Genomic DNA, 19,178 nt, shown 5'->3' on the forward strand with positions numbered 1-19,178 from the left:
CTACAAGTGTTTTCTTATTCATATACAAGCTTGGAAAGACTATTTTCAAAGGGTTCATTGGCAAGCTTTTAGTGAGAAAGCGCTCCATGGTTCGCTGGCTCAAAAGCATCAGTGACTCACAACCAAAACAAATCAGTCCACAGAGCAGACGAGCAAGTGCTCACATCACTAATACTCGTCACGCTGCCATTCTGCCTCTTCTGATGTTCCTTTTGGATTTTTCTCCCTCATCTTCTCTGTCTCTCTACCTTCAGGGCATTGCCCCTCTTTTTCTCTCTCGTCTTTTCATCAGTCAGAGTAGCCCTTTGTGTGTGTGGAGATGTATCTGGAATGACTGTATCTATCAATTCTTTCTTTCTTTTTCTTTACATACTGTGGCTACAATCTCATGGTTGGATTGCTTCCATTCAGACAGAATTAGGGATGGCTATAAGTGTGTGTGTGTGTGTGTGTGTGTGTGTGCGTGTTTGTGTTTGAGAGAGAAAATGTCAGATAGATTGTGATGGAATAGACTTTGTATGGTAAGTTAACATGTGCTTGCCTTCTTACAGCAGAAGGACTTTTGTGTGCAGGTATAAATGCATGCGTTAGAGTGTTTATTTGAATCAGTTGACCTTTGAGCAGTGTGTATGTTTCTCCTCACTGATGCCCATTAAGCTGTTTGCTTTCATCCCCATTCCAAATTGCCATTTTTTTTCTTAGCCTGGACTCACCAGTTGCCTGCCTCAATAAAGGTCACAACATCATCAGCAACATTACCACAAATCCTGGCTAAACAAGAAATAAATAAAAAAATCTGACAACCTGTTACTGTGCCTGCCTGCCTGTCGTCACAACAACCACCAGCCAATCCTTAACAAGGGAGGCGTGGCTTACACTCGCTGCGTGCCAGCTCTCAGCTCCTTGTGTATATTCTGAATGAAACAGCAAGTGAAGCGTTTGCCTGCGTGCTGTGCTGTGCTCCGCTCACCGCTCTGACTGTGCGAGTGAAGGGAAATCTGACTTGAGGCTCGGCATAGTGGGAGTCACTCCGTGCCACACCGGGAGTGCCTTTGGGAGAGGTGGGGGGGTTGTTTGCAGAGAGAGGAGGTCAGTCAGGCAGTGGTTGATGGAGGGAGAGCCAGACAGGAGGAGGCAGAGAGCAGTTTTCAACCCTTCTGAATCTTTTATAAGGGAGATCCTCCAACATCAAGCTGCCTGGAAGGACTGAGAGAAAGAGTTGGTACAGAGGTGTGCATTCAGCAGACACCAACAGTGTCAGAGGGACAGAGGAAAGGAGGGAGTGGGGTGTGCACTTTACAGTCAGCAAGACCAGGAGGGAGATGGGAGAGAAGCAGCGTTGAGAGGAGGAATTCTTCTCTCCTGGAAGGAGCTGTATGTGACCCGGCTGTGTGTAAAGCTCCTCTAAAGCACGGTGCATGAGCCAAAGGAAAGAGAGAGGGAGAGGGCACGACTGCTGGCCGGCTAATCCCTGAACGCGTGAAGAACGGGGAAAAAGGGGGTAGGATCGAAAGCACAGAGGCAACACAAACAACAAAAAGGTATGTGTGAGCTGGCCTTCTCGTGGGTGAATGTTTGTGTGTGAGCTCCGCTACACCATTTCAACCCTGTGTAAACTTCTCTGTGTCTGGATAAGGCAAGAGGAGGACAAAATCTGCTATACATGACCAGCTGATGTGACTGAATTTGGACAGAAAGGGGCAGAATTTGAAAGAGGAAGGAAAGCCGGCCATACACGACTCAACCCAGCCTGCAGGGATGTCATCCAATGAGCTGAGCGTTGAGATGGACTCCTGCATCCGCACATTCAAGGAGCACATGCACCTGGAGCTGGAGCCTCCCAAAATCCCAGGTGTGGTGGGAGGGAAGAGGGGCGCCACGTCCCCCAAACTCTCCCCCAGAAGCTCCCCGCGCCTCTTCCGCAAGCTGATGGTCAACAAGAGCATCCGACAGAGGCGACGCTTCACTGTTGCCCATACCTGGTAAGACCTGTGGTTGAGACATATAGAAGAGGGAGGTGGGAGGGGGCTGGAGAAAACATGGAGTGGTCCAGGGATGTGACAGAGGATTAGAGTAAAGAGATAAGATGGAGAGCGAAGGAAACCCTTAATGGGGGTTGAATTGGTGGGGAATTGGGAGAGAGGAGGAGATCGAGAGAGAGAGAGAGAGCAAGTAAGAGTGGGTGGTTGGGAAAATAAAGGCAAGAAGAGGAAGGAAACCGAGTGAGAACTGAGAGATAGACGGAGGAATCATGTGTGAAAAGAGTTAGGGGCGTTAAACAGACAGCCAGCAAGGGGGAGAAAGAGGAGATGTGGAGAAAGGAATATCTCAGAGAATACCTTCTTTGGTACATAAAATGAAAGCGCGATCTTCAAAAGGAAAGTGTTGTGCGGCAAGAGTTTTGACACAATGAGTGGGGTCAAAAATGAATGATGGGGCTGCTGTCTGATGATGTGTCACTGGGTTAGAGGATTACATAATGGAATAAAATCCCATTCAGCAGACTCCCCTGTCCTCCATTTTGATGTGCCCTGTACCTAGGTGAAGTTTGTGTGTGTGTGTTTGCGTGCGGATCAGTCCTTATTTTGGATGGCTGCAGTGATGTGGAGGGAGTGTTAGTTGCGTTATGCAACCTGGTGGTTCTTAACCTTTTTTGGTTCACAACCCCAATGAACAAATGGATGTCTACGTAACACAACGCAAGATCAAAACAAAATGTCAAACACACTGCAGCATCACACAATACGCAATCTGGTTCCATTCACATTTTGTTGTGTCATTCACACTGATGTTATTTCTCTTGGTACATTTCCTAGAAGAAGCCCAGAGGCTGCGAGTCTGACGTTCTCTATTTAAAAAGATCACAGGGTCAACAAAAAGATGACTTCTCATGTTTACTTCTCATGATCCTCATACTCTACTGTCTTATTATTTGCAGCATTTTGCGCCCCATCCCCCACCCGCTCCCCGAGTCTACCTCTTCATTTTGCAGCAGTTAGGCACTATAGTAGATGTGAAGGGAGGGCTTGCTATGTTATGCAATGTATGGATTAGAGGCGAGGAAAAGAGCTGCTGTGATTTGACTACAAAGGCTCAAGGTGACTCTTGTCCCTCAAAAAAACAAACAAAAACAGCAGTGACAGTACAGTTCAGATTAGGCAGTGGCAGACAGAGGTGCTTTGTTTTCTTCATTTCATGGGGTTTGTGAAGGTGAAAACCCTCGACTGCCAAAGAAGGAATTAGCATATACCCACAAACACATGCTGCGCTTCTCTGAGATGTTACATGTATACAAATTTGTGGTAACATGATAAAGCGGGCTTGTCACTGCTTGCGTGGGGTGGGTCGAAAAATAATCAGTCTCTGTTGTGGGATAGGGAGGGGAAGGAAATGGGTCCAGATATGAATCTGCTCCGCTATGTTGTCTCTACATGCTGTGCTGCTGTGATGGAAAATGGATAATATGTTGTGTTGTTCTATGTATGTGTGTCATGTTAGTTCAGTCATAATTGTGTGTGTTTTTTGACACTGTGTGTGTGTCTGTGTGTGTTTTTGGATGCCCATTTGCAAATGTAATAGATGTTTATTCTCTCTTTTCGTCGTATACGTCTGGCTCTCTCCTCCCTCCACAGCAGCAGTCAGAACGGGGACTCATGTCTGTTTATCTCTTCTCTCTCTCATTGTATAGCCTATTTCTGAGCAGAGAGAGATTTGTGGGGGTTGGGAAGGGGAGATACAAGAAAAAGACAAACAAGGAAAATGGCTTAATTTAGAAATCATTAAAGATGTCAGTAGCGTCCTTTGCCGTGTTTATTCACAGCCCACAGTATATGGGCTCGATCCAGGGACGTGACAACACCCATTACGGCCATTAACCGGCAGTCCAGCCCATTAACAGCCACCTTCATGATAAAGTGTCCTTGAGCGAGACACTGAGGTCTACCTGCTCACTCACTGTAATGCTCTAACAGTGACAGATACAAAGTTAAAAATGGAAACGGGGGGGTGGGGGTGGGGGGGAGTCAGTCATCTCCAGAGGGGGAGGTGTGGCAATCAGCACGGCGAGGAGAAAATTAAGGAGATAATGGCACTTGCCAGCCAGCAGCAGGTGTTTTTAACTTGTTTTTCATGCTTGTGTTTTATCAGGCACACAGTACCTGTTAGGTTATAGTTAGATAATAATAAAATAAGTCAGGATTACAAGATTAATCACTGCACTCTGTGCTCTATCCCATGTCATTAAATACACCGTGTACTGCCCCAAAATATCACTATCCCCTTTGCCTTAAAAGAATCACCTGTCCTGGGAATCCTTCAGGGTATTACCGTCCACACACTCTTTCTGGCCTAATTGTCTCCTCACCAGTGCCAGACCTGGGAAAGTTACAAAAAAAGGATGATGAATTACTAATATGTGTTGGCCAGGCCTTTCTACTGTTGGACAAATGAGAATAAAGCTTAATTATGTAATCAAGTTTTTAGCACTGCTTTGATTATTATTGATTATCCTTAGATTTTTTTTTTAACAATTAGAGAGTTCTTGTAACAATGTAAGTATATGATAAAATCAGAAGAATCTTATTTACTGTTGTAATACCAGATGTTAGTTGCTTTTCTAAATATATTACAGTATGTAGCTCTATTACTTTCCTCAATACTAAACTCGAAGAATATTGAAGTCGTAATTTTAAGAATGCAGCTTTATGAAGTTCTTTGATACTATTTTATATTGGTAATTTGATAGTGAAGCCAAAGACAGTTTCCCACATCAAACAATGAAGTTTACTATACCCTGATTGGCACAATCCTTACAGTCGTTGTATTTAAAGTGCCTACAATCAATATTTTCTCAAAAACAACCAAACCATACCATTACATGATTACATCACAAAACAAATGTATTTTTCAACAATAATTTGGTACAATTTTGAAAGAAAATGCTTCTGTATCTCGTTTTAGAGGGCAGAACAAACAACATGTTTTGTCGTTTAAGTTGGAGAACCTGTTGTAACAGCTCCACCAGTGATTTTCAGATGGTTACATTTGAATATTTTTTAGTGGCCTGAAGAGGTAAAACTTTATTAGTATTTCACAAGAAAAAGCAAAAGTCAGAAAGGTCAGAAAAAGCATGTAGCAGAACTATGTTTTGTCGTCTCCTCTATACTGTTAATCATCACCTTAGATGTGTCTTGTATCCCCTTCATGGGGTCCCAAAGCCCAGGTTTGGAACCACTGGCTTACTTCCCACTGGATTATTTTTTGTTATCATATACTGACAAACCTGTATTTGTCTAGATCCGGGCTCAGATTAAGAGTCAACATATACAAGCTGATTTTGTCATGGGGTTTAATCACAGACATACAGAGAAATGTATTATCTGATTCATCATCTGCTCTCAAACCTCAAACATTTTCACTTCACTTCACTTGAAGTGCGTCACACACATGAACTCAATATTATTATCTAGCCAGACAGACTACCTCTCTCCACACACTCACTATTCTCTCTCTCGCTTCTTTTCTCTCCGTCTGTTCAAGGCCTGGACATTGTTTTCAAGCATTGTCTGGAGCTTTCAATGAAAATCTGTTGCCAATCTTGAATCCAAAACATGCGAGTAAGTTGTCCAAACTCTTGTGTGTTCAATTATACATTTCATCCTGGCTAGCATTATTTGGCCCTGTCTTGGACTAGTGTCTGGTGAACTCCTGACCTACTGGCACTCATACAATGACTCTTCTGTTTGAGCTGTTCAGCTGTTGCCTTGTGTCTTTCTCTGTCTGTCTCTATCTTTTACAGTCTCTTTGTCTGTCTGTGTCTGTGTGTCTTTCCTAAGTTTCACTCTCTTTCTGTCTGCTCTTTTCTTTGTATGACTTCCTCACTGCCCCCCCCCCCCCAGTTTTCTCGTGTTTTTCCATGTCTGTCTTTGTTTCTTTTGTAGACATCCCTCTCCCTTTCTATCAGTGTCTTTCTCCTCTGTCTTTCTCTCTTTTGCACTCCAAAGCATCACATGATGTAAATGTTTGATGGCTGGCTGAGGCGTACGATCGCTCGGTTTTCCACTCACACAAAAAGCACATTAAGGAGAGAGAGAGGGAGATTGGAGGGAAGGAAACTACCTTGGGAATAGGACGAAGGGAGAGGAGGGAAAAATGGGACAGAAGAGAGGGAAAACCTCTCTTTCCTTTGCAAAAAATGTGATGTCGAATAAATCTAACTAAATATACTGCATGTAACTGCTAAACATTACTTTACACCCAACTAAAGATAATCACACCTACATATCTGTGAAATGCAAAACACTTAAAGCTGTTTTTATCTCCAGCTACAATAGAAAAGAGTGCTCACTTTGATTACATTGAACCTGGTCTCCTCCTGTGTGCTGACGTCCATCAGATGCTTTCTTGTGGGATGAAGAGATATCAGGGAAGGCAAGAGGGACAGATAAAGCGGTGGAGGGAAGGAAATGCACACGTTGTATATATTGAAAGCGGAAGACGGATAAACAGAAAAACAGACCTCATTTCCCACAGAGGAGGCAGCCCCGGCAAAAACAAACAGAGGTCGCTCTACACAGAGGGTTATTTACCTCAGCTTAAATGTCAACCTAAATATCCATCTCACCACACTATTCCAGCTCTCCGTCTGCTATTGATTTGTTTCTTTCTCCACTCGCCTCTGTGACTCACCCAAAATCATCTTTAGATGGACGTCAGGGAAGGCTTGACGTGATTATTGTTACTGCTGCAGCCAGTGTGTTTATGCCAACTGCTCAGTTGAGTAAGAGACAGGGAGACAGACAGAGAGACAAAGGAGAGATCATTTCATCACAGAGCAAATGGCTAAAACATCTACCATAAAATTGAAATATATTGCAAGTACGTAATGCTCTGCAGCTCTGTGGGAATGTTTTGTTGCTGTGTCATGTATTGCCCCTCTGAACTGTTTTCGTATCCATGAACAGATTTGGAGTTTTGGGCATATATATATATATATATATATGTATATATATGTATATAAAATGTCCTTTTTAATAGTTATCTCTACTGACTCTATTGTTATGCTGTTTTAAGACACCTAAGGATGCAGTGTCATAACAGCTGTCAGAGAAACAAAGGAGAGGCTGTGTTTAATTAACTCAAGACAGATAAGAAATAGGATTTATTGAATACTGAACCTGTTTGACTTGGCTACTAGCTAATATGTGGCTGACGTTTGATGCTACCTAGACATGTTAGCTAACTTATTACCTAATGTTAGACAACTTATTAGCTAATGTTAGCCTTGCTCCCACTTTAAGTCAGCTATTTTCTCATGTTTTATTTGTTTGTTGTTTTTTTTTCCCAAAGACACTAACAAATTAGAAGCCAGTCGCAAAGTCTCTAGTTGGCATACAGAAGGGACCTTTCTTACATGTCATTTCCCATCTCTCTTTTCCCTCATTTTCCGTCATTTCTCTGCTGTCAAACTATCAAAGCCCTCTCTTGTTCTTAGAAAACACAGAATCATCGTGATTGGGTTAAAACCCTGAGCCACCAGGACGCCCGGATGACGTCTGCTGCTATTGTCAGTGATCTAGTAATAGTGTTCATAAGATTTAAGCCAGAATTATACTTCTCCAGGCTGCACATAGGTGAACGTGCACGGCGGTTGCTTGGATACTGTAGCGTGGGGTATCAACCAATCAACTTGCTTGAAGTGCAGGTCCGCACGACTCATTGTGGAGATTTGGGAGGTGTGCATGTCGGCTCCACTGCAAGCCTCATGCGACCTACAGTTACCAACACCCTTCTCTGTGTAGGTCCGCTGAGACGTTTACGTACATCTTTAAGAAGCGTATTTCCAGCAATAAAACACAAAGACCAAGCATATCCTGCACTGGACTTTGTATGTCAAGAATACGAAAGATTTTCTCTTGGCAAAAATAAAATTGCTGAACCATTTGGTAGTTGGCTTGGTAAATGGTGAAGCTCCAGGTCTAAATGTGTCACAGCATTGTAACGTCACCTACATTTGTCCCGCCCACAAAGGTTCTGATTGGCTCGGTTGTTTTTCCAACCACAAAACAGCCATTCACAAGAGCCGCATCAGTCCTGTTTGAGTCACTGATAAATTTGGTCATGCGGGTGGTGATTCAGAGGTCTGGAACCAGGCTACCTCCTCCCGTCTCCTCCTCCTCCGCCTCTTCGTTCTCTCACACTGCATGACTCGGTTCAGCGCCCTCCATCTCCCTCTCCTGTCTCCCTGTACTGAACCAGCCAAGCAGAAAGTTAACTATTACGGATGGGTGAAGGCGTATGATGGCTCAGGGTTGTGTATGTGCGTGCATGCCTCTGTGCACGATAACATGTCTGTATGTGATTATCTTGGCCGGGATTGGGATTTAATGGATGAAAACTTGTGGCCAGTTACGGGTGACATGTTTTGTCTCCCTTTTACATGTTGACGGTGAATGACACACATGGCATAATAGATTCTCATGTTGCTCATGTTGATTTCATAACTGCTCAGTAATTACATTATTTGTCCTGACTGTAGGTTTACATCTACATCCACTCTTAATAAAGCAACGTAAGGGATTCATGAATTCACATTAAGTGACATATTTACAAGGAACAACTCCATGATTTTGACACCATGTGTTAGCAACTTGACTATTTAATTAGCTTGAGCGGTCTTCAAGTTTTCATGCATGCAGTGGTAAAGGGCTGATGGGAAGGTAAGTGCTTGTTCCCTTGGGATGTCCTAGTGGTTGCTTAAAGCTACTGTAAAGAACATACTGTACTATGTACTTACACTGCTGTCAGTTTGAATTTGACTGATGAGGTGTATTGCTTGTCACCCCACCATTACCCCTTTTGTACTTTGCTACATATGGTCTACCAAAGCAGCAATGCAATTCTACCCTAGAGTGTATTGGTCATGATGAAGATGTAAAATACTGTATTTTTCCCTTTGTTCTCTGGTAAAGCCTAAAGCATGAATAGATTGTTAGACTGTTAACGGTCCTCTTGCAGCTACTGGAAAGGGCAAGTCCAAATTGATGCCTTTGACCAACTGGTCCTACAGCAATGCTTTGCATGAATATGTTTTTGTTTGTTTCACTTATTTTCCGTATTCATTACAAATGTTTGAACCAGCTGTAGTGAAAACACACATCAGAATACACATCATCGCACATCAAAACCGTGAGAGAGAGAGAGAGAGAGAGAGCGAGAGAGAGAGAGAGAGCAAAAATGAGAGACTGCAATAAAAAGAGGAGTGAACACAGGGATAGTAATTGCACTGCATGATGCATGAAAGCATCACTATAATGCTTTAATTCTCTGTAAAGGTTACTTTTTAGACATGGTGATAATGATGCGGCAGCAATTTGCAAGTAAACATAAGATTCCCATTGTCCCTCCATAAAAGACCTCAGGATTTGTTTTCGGTTTTCTCTGAATATTCAAAATAGAAAAAATGTGTCAAGAGAAACAGGATTATTATTGTGGCCTGGACATTTATGCAACACGTAAAAGGCTTAAACAATCAGTCAGACAGTCAAGGGATTACTGATGAACCCAAGTATGACTAAATTAATGGAAATGTTCAGTTATTACCTACACAATGCCAAAATCATGCCAAATATTACATGTTTGATGTTTGTACGGCTCCAATACAATTTCAACTCAGAATCAGGCTAATTTCAGCTAATTTCAGCTTTTATACATTGTCAAAACATAGGCTGATGCAAAACAGTGATTAGAGTATATGTAATGGAATTACATGGCTCTATGAATCAGCATTTGTTGTCATTGTAGTGCTGCAGGCACTTGTCCTTGGGTCTCTGGAAAACATGTGGCCTTTAGCACTAGCATTCAGGAAACATCGGAAAACCTATTTGTCTTCATTATATTCTATGCTCTTCCCCTTTTCTCCTACTCTTCCTCTTCCGTCTACAACCCCCATCCCCCATCTCTCTTGCCATCTAGCCTCGATGATAATGTGACATTTGTAAAGAAGTTTGGGATTCTGCAGAAGCCACGTCTTTCTTTCTTGGCCTTATTTAAACAAATAATTTACGACTGACATTCTCAACCATTTTCATGTTTATAATCGAGCCCAAATCATTTTGTTAGGGTGGTTGGTTAGGGTGCTAGTAGTCTAGGCCATAATACATTTCTCTTTCATAGAGACACATAACATTCCCTGTTAGACTGAGGGAAGAGAAACAGAGAGAAACAGCAGGAGTGAATGAGACACAAAGAATGAGAGCAATTAGTTGCCATTTCAGTTCAGAGGTGGAGAATGGCGTTATGTGCTGTGTGGAAAGACTGTGCATCGATTCATACTGTGCTTCGTAGGGCAGCCACAACTGTGAATTTTGTCATTAATATATCCCTCACTGTGTGATTGAGCGAGCATGTGTGTGTTAGCAACATGCACATACTTCTTGGTCTGCGTGCATACCGTCATCCTCCTTACGGGGAATACACCTGTGTCATTGACGTATTACTCCTGATGGTGTGTGTCTTTGTCTTTGTGCATTGTGTGTGTGTGTGTGTGTGTGTGTGTGTGTGTGTGTGTGTGTGTGTGTGTGTGTGTGTGTGTGTGTGTGTGTGTGTGTGTGTGTGTGTGTGTGTGTGTGTGTGTGTGTGTGTGTGAAGTACCAGCTGTATATTCTTTTCAGCCCATTCACAAGCGCACAAGCATTCATTAATGACAAGAGCTCTAAAGCACCATTCGTATGAAGCTGAAGTAAGCGGAACGCAACAGTACACTTCCTCTCTGCCTTTCCTCTTCTGTCTTCTCCGAAAAAGACGTAGCGATTATTCTCCACTTGAGTGCTGTCTGTCACACTGACTGAGGAATTGCGGCAGCATCCTATTTTTTTTCAGCCGGGAACTTTGTGCAACAATGCAGAAGCGAGGCAGAGCTGTATTGTGCTTTATCTTATCGAATGAGCGCAGACCGGCTGCATTGGGAAACTGAAGTTATTGTAGCTGAAGTTATTCAGAAGTTGTTTCAGCTGAGCATGAATTAACAAAGAAAGAACATTTGTCCTCACATAGACGTGGTGACGCATTGAAATGTTCATTTTGTCAACAAAATGGATGCGCAAAACCAAAAACTTTTCATCTTCAACCTGGTGAAACAGATTAAAATGGTTTTGCATCAGGAAAACTGAATTTACTACATTCAGCTAGTACATCTAATGTGTTTTTAAATTTTGTGTTGTCTTTCATTTTCTGACACACACAGTGCATCTGCCTTCAAGTGCAGAGAAGCTCTGAGAAGTGAGCTGTGTCCTATTTAAATGAATAATTAGAAATAAAATATACAAATAAGGGACAGAGAAACACAGAGGCGATTCAAAGTGCTTTACATAAGGTGAAGATATGCATTAGAACAACATTTAAAAACACAATCAAAGCAATATAAGACCAATAAGAATAGAATAAAATTAGGTATTTAAAAAAATGATAAAATGGGATAAAATACAGATAAACAAAATAATAATGGACTCAGTGTACAGTTTATCAAGCTGTCTCTGACAATTCTGCAGTTTTCCTGACGTGACGATCCAGTGTTCATGCCCAGTTCACACAGGGATTGGCCTGGAGTTCTGATTTCGGTTTCAAAATGATTGGGAGGACTGGCGTACATGAAGCTTGTAATGTTGAGTTGCTGGGTTGGTTTCAGAGGTGTTGATTCAACTGAATGATTGTTTTGGAGGCTGTAGACTGGGTTGCTGTTGAACTGCGTTGTGTTATACCCAGGGGAGTTTGTAATAATTAGTCTACCCTCATTGAAGCTGAAATCTTGGTGGTTGATCCCTGAGTGGTTAAGTCTTTTATCTAGCAATTATTCAGTGAAAAGGCAATTAGCTTCTTCCTCACTTGCATTTGTGTCACCAAAAATCACCAAAACAGCACCCCATGTGTCTGTGGCAACCAGCCAGTGTATAGCTGGGCTGTTTGTTTAAAAGCTTTTAAAAGCTATTAAATGACGCCTCAGAGCTCCAGCCATGTGAAAAAGAGTCTGCGTTTACCTAACAGCCGCAAAGCACACAGCTTGAGGAATGAGCTGGAGATGGATTTTGGTGAAAATCCCTTTTAGAAATATCAATATTGTTTGAAAACCTGAAGATGAAAGATGTCACAATAAAAGAAATTTCTTGGTGAAATATTTTTTAGCGAGGGGAAGCTGTGACACAAAACGTCTTTACACTGTAAAACTCTGTAATTATGAGTACAATCATCTGATTCCTAAAAAAAAAAACCATGATTATTGATTGTAGGATTACCCATAACACTGTTAGTTGTGGGATTTGAATGTGAGCTTAACTGTACAAATTTCCACAAAGTTCATCAAACCAACAGGGAAACAGTGTCTGCTGACTGTCTGGCTCTGAGGCGCCCAGTCTGAATCACAGTTGGTACAATAAGATTCGCTGTGCTGCTATCTGATAAACGAGATTCTAGCAACGCATTCACACGTTGTCACATTTTAATCATCATCATCGTTGGCGTCACCTCCTCTTTTGCCCGGTTGTCAATGTTGTCATTATCGTCACTGCTCGTTCCATACTGCCGCTCGGTGTTCTTTGTGTACATCAGTGCAGAGTGAGTGTAGGAATGTGTGTATGTGTGAGTCTGCGACTTGGTGCATGTACAGTATGTCCATCTGTGCCTATGACTTCTATGTGTGTATGTGTGTGTGTGTGTGTGTGTGTGCGCGCACGCCCCCTGTCTCCTTGACTCATTGTCACCACAAGCCTATGGGGAAACCACCACCCACGCACTTTGATATGCAGAGTGTGTGTGTGTGTGTGCGTGTCTGTCTGTGTGTGCATGCACTGATGTGAATAAAATTGGACTTGTAGAGAGGCTGAATGGTTTAGTGTTAGTTTGTGCTCAGGGATAAAAGGATTTGTGCGCATTGTTTGTGTGTGAGAGAGACCCAGTAAACCAGGGAGATTATATGGAGGAAGAATGTGTATATTGGAGTTTGTGCAGTATTCTTTTGATAATTTTAGTTGAAATGGTGAGATTGATTTGACCAAGTTCCAATCCTTTACACTGGCTTACTTTATTAAGAACATGCATATAGTTCAACACAATAGTTTTGTGAAACAAAACACTGTCTGAGAAAGGTTTCCATTCACATCCATGGAAACTTTTGACTCCAAAGTTAGAGATGGTGTTGTTGTACTGAGCTGTATTGTGCTAAGGTGTTATTTTAAACCACCAGCAGTTAGTTTCAGTTAAACATTTAGTTGCCAGTAGCAACCACAACAGTTACCAGTTCTATAGGAGTTTAACTGACATTGTTAAATCCACCATTTTGTCAGATCTGTTACCATGAAAATATTAACTATTAAAGATTTATCTACTCCTCAAATGCCTTTGTTGCCCCATTCTACTACTCTTTTTATTATAGCTGTTTAGTGATTACTGATTTATGATTCAGTAGAATTGAGTTTTTTCTGCGATCAGTTAACTGCTTACCGAACGAGGCATTGTACTAGCTGTTGAGGCAAATGTGTTACTAATGCAACAGTCAGTTTACTGGTGGGCTAACTGATATGTATATTACTCTTTTTACTTTTACTCCTGTGGACTGTTTACTAGATTAATCACAATGTTGTACTTCCTAGAGACTTATTGTTATTCTTCTCACTGGCAGTTTCCTTGTTACTGTACTGATTTTTACAATACGTTTGCTCTAATTCTAGTTCATGTTATCTTTTTCTTTTTGTAATCGCTATCTTTGAATTTGTTGTATAGTCCTTTTTGTGGTATTTTTTTTTTTCTGTGCTGGTTTTACAGTAATTCTTAGTACCCTGTTGTAGTGTATGCCACCTGTGAGATAAGGTACATCCTTTTACTCACCTTGCTTTATGTTAACCTGGTTTACAACTGGAATATTGTAGAAGTGTCCCTTGTCTACTTATTTAAAAAAAAGAAATCTATCTGCAAACAGTTTTAGCAATCAGCCTAAACATTTTTCAGCAGGTTTTCCTTTTATTTCCCCCCGAGCCCCAACAGTATGTGCCCAGCTATTTATATATTAAATGTTATTGAACTAAACATGGCTGTCTTTTCTTTGTCCTGCGCTATTTGTGTGCTGTGTGCACCAATTCAGTATTGTCAGATGACCACAAACAGTACATTTTGGAGCATTTTGGAGAGCTTAGTGGCTGTCTGCCCGTTCGTCTCTTTGCCCTGCCTGCAGGGGTGTGTGTGTGTGTGTGTGTGTGTGTGTGTGTGTGTGTATGCATTAAGTCATGTTTTCCTTAGTTTGTTTATGAGCAATAGTCTTAAACATTGGGGTCAAGCTATGCTCTTAATCATTTGTCCCTGACTGCTCCTTTTTCTGCATGTGTGTGTTAAATAATGGAGACCTGAGGGTCACAGAGAGCCATGTGGCCAGTGTTTATCTATGCTGGGATGTTGGCAGTGAAATACTGGCACCACGTTCACATCCAAAAGTCACTCTCTCTCTCTCTCTCTCTCTCTCTCTCTCTCTCCTGTCTCCATGTGCAGACAGTTGCGCCCAGAGACTGAGTGGGTACCCATGGGTGTGATAATTTTGTCAGATCACCCTTGGCTACTCTCAAATTTGCAAGTGTCCCATTTTACGTTGATGCATCCGGGGTATTGTATCCCTACGGGCAACTGTTTGTTTGTCCTGATATTCATGTTTCAGTCAGGGATAAATGCTGTGAAGTCTTTCCCCCTCTGAATATGGATGTAATAAAGAGCCTCATGTGTCTTCTCGCAGCCTCCAAAGGCCAAAGACTTCTTAGATATTATTTAGCCGGTTATTGAGAACAAGTATGCTAGTTCACAGGGGTTTACCACTTGAGGCCAGTTGAAGTAATTTCAGTCTAATGTTTCATCACACAATAGTATTTCAAACTTTATAGGTCCTCAAAAACTGAAGCCCAGCTCTGCTCTCTCTAAGCTTTGTAACGGCATTCTCTTTCTTTCATGCCGCTTTCCACCTGCCTTCTCCCCTCTCTCCCCCTCTCCATCACGTCTGCCCCATGATTAAGACTCAGTTTGCCTTCAGTCCATTTCTGTTCATTATCCCTGCTCTCCAGCAGCGTTTGTTTAGTTAGTGTCACATTGATTTATACACACACACACACAAACTGTGAAAGGCCTTTTCATGGACTCGTCAGACCTCCTTAATGAGCCTGGTGTCTCACATCCCCAACGTGAATGGCTGGAATAGGTATTTGTGTTCAAGCCAATGCTGCTGGCACCCTCAAGATGGCCACTATTGACCCTTCCAGATGTTTTTTTTTTTAAGAGAATAGAGCAAAGAACAACAACCAGGTGAGCAAACCATAATTACATTCGTGTGCTTCACCGCCATGACCCTCCATCATTTTTTTTCCTTACCACAACCCTTTAGCCCCCAGCCATTTCTTCCTAATCACAATTATGGCTGCAAGATTCCCAATTAACAATTCTACACTTATTTAATATGTAATATACTTCCATGACAATACGATAGCAATATTTACATTTTGTATGTGACTTAACTTCATCCATAAGGATCCCATACAAGCGTTTCCTGAAAGGGATCATTTATAATTCAGCTATGATTCTATGAAAAGAAATCAGGCAGGCTCCATGGATAATATCTGAATATCTTACTAATAATGGCAGCATGATGCATGACAGTAGTTCACACATCCTCAGATCTGGTTCATCAGAAGTACAACCAGGGGGTGTTCTCTCTTTGCCTTTTTGTATTCACCATTATTAGAACTACTTGAATCTTGTAGGAAATGATAAGAAACACTGATTAAAAAGCTACAACAGGTGGTCAGTGTAATGATTCATTTCAATTTATTCTCGAAAGCTGCATTATCAATGTTTTAGCAGCATGGACCGAGACGTGGCTGTTGGGTGTTTGGTCGGTCGGTCCGCCACTTTGGCCAAGATTGAAATATCTTAAGAGAGACTTATTATATCATATGAACTGCAGTTTGTAGAGACCAAAATGAAGCTAAAAGGAAAGTGAATATTAGACTTTCATTCATCAGGTACGGGATCATAATGTTGGCTTGATGTGTTTGTAGGCAGCTGTTTACACTTTAGCCGTAACAACTTTATAAAGTGGTGATATGTCAGGGCTCTGCTCCTGTCAGGGAGTTCCTTATGCCCCCTAGTGGCCAAAATAGATGACTGTAATACAGTTTATACACTTGGACACTTAAACTCTGAGATGTCTTAATCAACTCAGCCAATGCTGCTATCACAGACATTATTTCTGACTTACAACACAAAACCGGACCATTGACCCACCTTATTCCCAGCCACCTTTTAGGGAGTGAAGCGAGTTATCACTCACAGTGGTTCTGTGAACTAAGTGGACTCACCGAGGCCAGCTCAAGACAGCGTGTAAGGGGGTAGTTCTCTACTTGATGGAAACATCATAACTCAGTGGCATGTGGGAGAGATATACATATAGGAAAACATTCCAGGGGAGCGGTGGAAACACACACACACACACAGATATGCAGTCATACATGCAGATAAACACGCTCACACAGAGGTATACTGTACACAGAGACAAACACATACACAAATACACACCCGACACCTATAGATTGATGTTAGGAAGGAAAAATGATAGATTTGGAAAATACATTTGCAACTTCATAGAGAGGTTAATGAGGAACAGATTCCAGTGGAGCAGTGAGATGTGAAGTGTTCACATTCGTTATTGACATCACATGCGGTGGTGTAATGAAAAAGTCACCCGTGTTATATAGATATATTTACCATGAAGTTGTGTTGATGTGAAATGTCTTAGCATGGTACAGTGGTTACCACTGACATGGCACACTGTTGGCCATTTGAGGTCAACATCATGATGCTAAATTTGGAACATTTTGACCCTTTGAAGTTAGTAGGTGTACCTAACATTAGTTTTGCCCTCTGTAAGGCTTGAGTAGATCTCCTTAGGGGTAGGAGCCCACACGTCTGCAGCCCTCCAAAGGCCACACCTTTGTAAGCTCAGTCTTTTGAAAGAGCCACCCTCTGAATTGGGCTATTGTCTCCTCCAGCAGAGATGTTAGCTGTAGGACAGTGGTGCCAGGACCATTTACTGAAGTACTGTACTTAAGTACAGTGTAGTGGGAAAATACAACACGTTCCTTTCTACCCTCTGAGATGCAGTACAGTCAGGCGGGCAGGAGCAACTGACTTGCTGCCGTCCGTCTGCAGGCGTGAATAAAACCACAAGAACTACTCCCTTGTTGCCAGTCTTCTGTTTTCCTGAAATTCCCACGACGATTTGAGTATTTCCACTTAATACTTCAACTCCACTACAACTCAGATTTTTTTTTTTACTTCACTACATTCATCTGACAGCTTTTGTTACTAGTTACTTTTCAGATTAAGATTGTATATACAAAATATTATATAGTTAAAATAAAATACCACACATTGTTAAAGATTAAACCAGTGGATCACAGCCTTTTTTGCTGGTCACCCCTTACAAACAGTGTCTACTTGAGGGCCCATATCACAAGTTTCACAAATCCATTAGTTGTTAGCAGTTCCAGTGATTTCAAACTTCTCAGGTGGTTTCACTTAAATAACTGTTTGTTGCCCAAAGGTGTAAAACTCTCCAATATTGTACAAAAAGCACACATTAGAGAAAGCAATTATTAACAAACTTTAATACAAATGTGTGCTGCAGAATTTTGTTCTTTCTTCTTTCCCCCGGACTTATCTTGTGACCCTTTGGAGGGGCCCGACCCCTAGGTTGGGAACCACCGAACAAAACTACCAAACGTAATGCTCCTTACACATTAATGCAACAGCGTCAACAATCTAACAATGTCATAAATGATAACATATCAGTTATAGCAGCAATTCTTTCTGCAAAACGAGAACTTTAATTACATTTTGTTTTTAATACTCATTTGCTTTTACTTAAGTAGGATTTTACACCTGATCTGACTACTTCTTTCGCGATGCCTGAGAACACAATTACCCCAAAGTTGCCATTGATGCAGCCATTGTTCCCAAATGGCCATTGGGACATCAATCATAGAAATGTATAATTTTATCATTGGCCTGTAATAGGCTATATGGCAGGAACATTTGAGGCTGCCTTATAAACACTAGCTACATTATTCCTAAAGTTTTATCAAATGTTGAATTATTGGTTAAATCATAGACACTGTAGATAACATGCTCTGTACATGAAGTCCTAGTTGTGTCTTTGTATGTTTTCAGCTTGAAGACCCACACTGGTCTCTCCTTCTTTGTGAGCCTCCCTGTGCTATTTCTGTATTGCTCTCCTTGTTCGGGTCCCCATTAGCTCATTGACTGCGAGTCTACCAGGAGTCCTCCCAATCTTTTTGTTTCCACTCTCATATGTAACCTTTCAGATTATTCCAGGAGTCACCGAGCTGTGAGCGAATGAGTCTGGCATTTGAAAGTCAGTCGTACGGACCCACAGAGGAGCCGTGAACCACTGTTCAGACCACGGGGCAGAGGATAATAGATATGAATGTAACACGCACGTACACACACAGGAAACGCATTAACATGTGTGTCTCAGTAATGCATGCAGTCAAACGCCAATATGAATATGCCCATATTGTTTACTTTTAAACTCCTTTTCTCAAGTCTTGGCTGGTGTAGTGATCTTCAGCCTCAGACAGACATTACAGGACACATTTTAATTCAGTCCCTCGTGGTCAGAAAGTTCCTGAAAAGACTTGTTGTACTCTCATCAGTCACAGCTCCACTGTGACCAGCGATAAGCCACAGTTTAGAGGCAAGGAATATTGTTTTGGAGACAAACGACTTGTATTTGTACGGCCTCGCAAAACCTTTGAATTATCGAAGTGAACACTATGTAGAAGAACACGTTTTTATCCTTTTCAAATGAAGCACAAAGCAGCTTGAGCTCCAGAAAGGTTCTGCTCTAATGGCAAAAATACAACAGTGTGTATTTACAATTGCTCAACAAACAAAATGTTGACAGAATAACACCAGTCATTCATCCCCAACCTTGTGTGTGTAAGCCTATTTTTTTCTGTTTACAATGCAAGAGGAAAGGCACAAGCTTTGTGTTGTGTATAATGTGTATTCTGCCGTCAGACACCATGGAAAGCCCTCAAAATCCCTAAATCTGTCGCTCAGTGACGTCTCAAGGT

The 19,178-nt window shown here is 41.7% G+C and overlaps 1 protein-coding gene across 1 annotated transcript in view; it reads left to right on the top strand.

Annotated features, from left to right (window-relative positions):
• The first annotated feature begins 1,443 nt into the window (after window positions 1-1,443).
• pde4ba (phosphodiesterase 4B, cAMP-specific a) overlaps window positions 1,444-19,178 on the top strand; it is a 115,934-nt gene continuing 98,199 nt past the window's right edge. Inside the window, exons 1-2 of the mRNA XM_070908242.1 lie at window positions 1,444-1,541; window positions 1,695-1,982. Coding sequence (XP_070764343.1) covers window positions 1,759-1,982 — 224 coding nt within the window. The 5' untranslated portion in view covers window positions 1,444-1,541; window positions 1,695-1,758. The remainder of the gene's footprint in view (window positions 1,542-1,694; window positions 1,983-19,178) is intronic.

This window comes from Enoplosus armatus, chromosome 7 (genome assembly GCF_043641665.1).
Source record: "Enoplosus armatus isolate fEnoArm2 chromosome 7, fEnoArm2.hap1, whole genome shotgun sequence".
Taxonomy (NCBI): Eukaryota; Metazoa; Chordata; class Actinopteri; order Centrarchiformes; family Enoplosidae; genus Enoplosus; species Enoplosus armatus.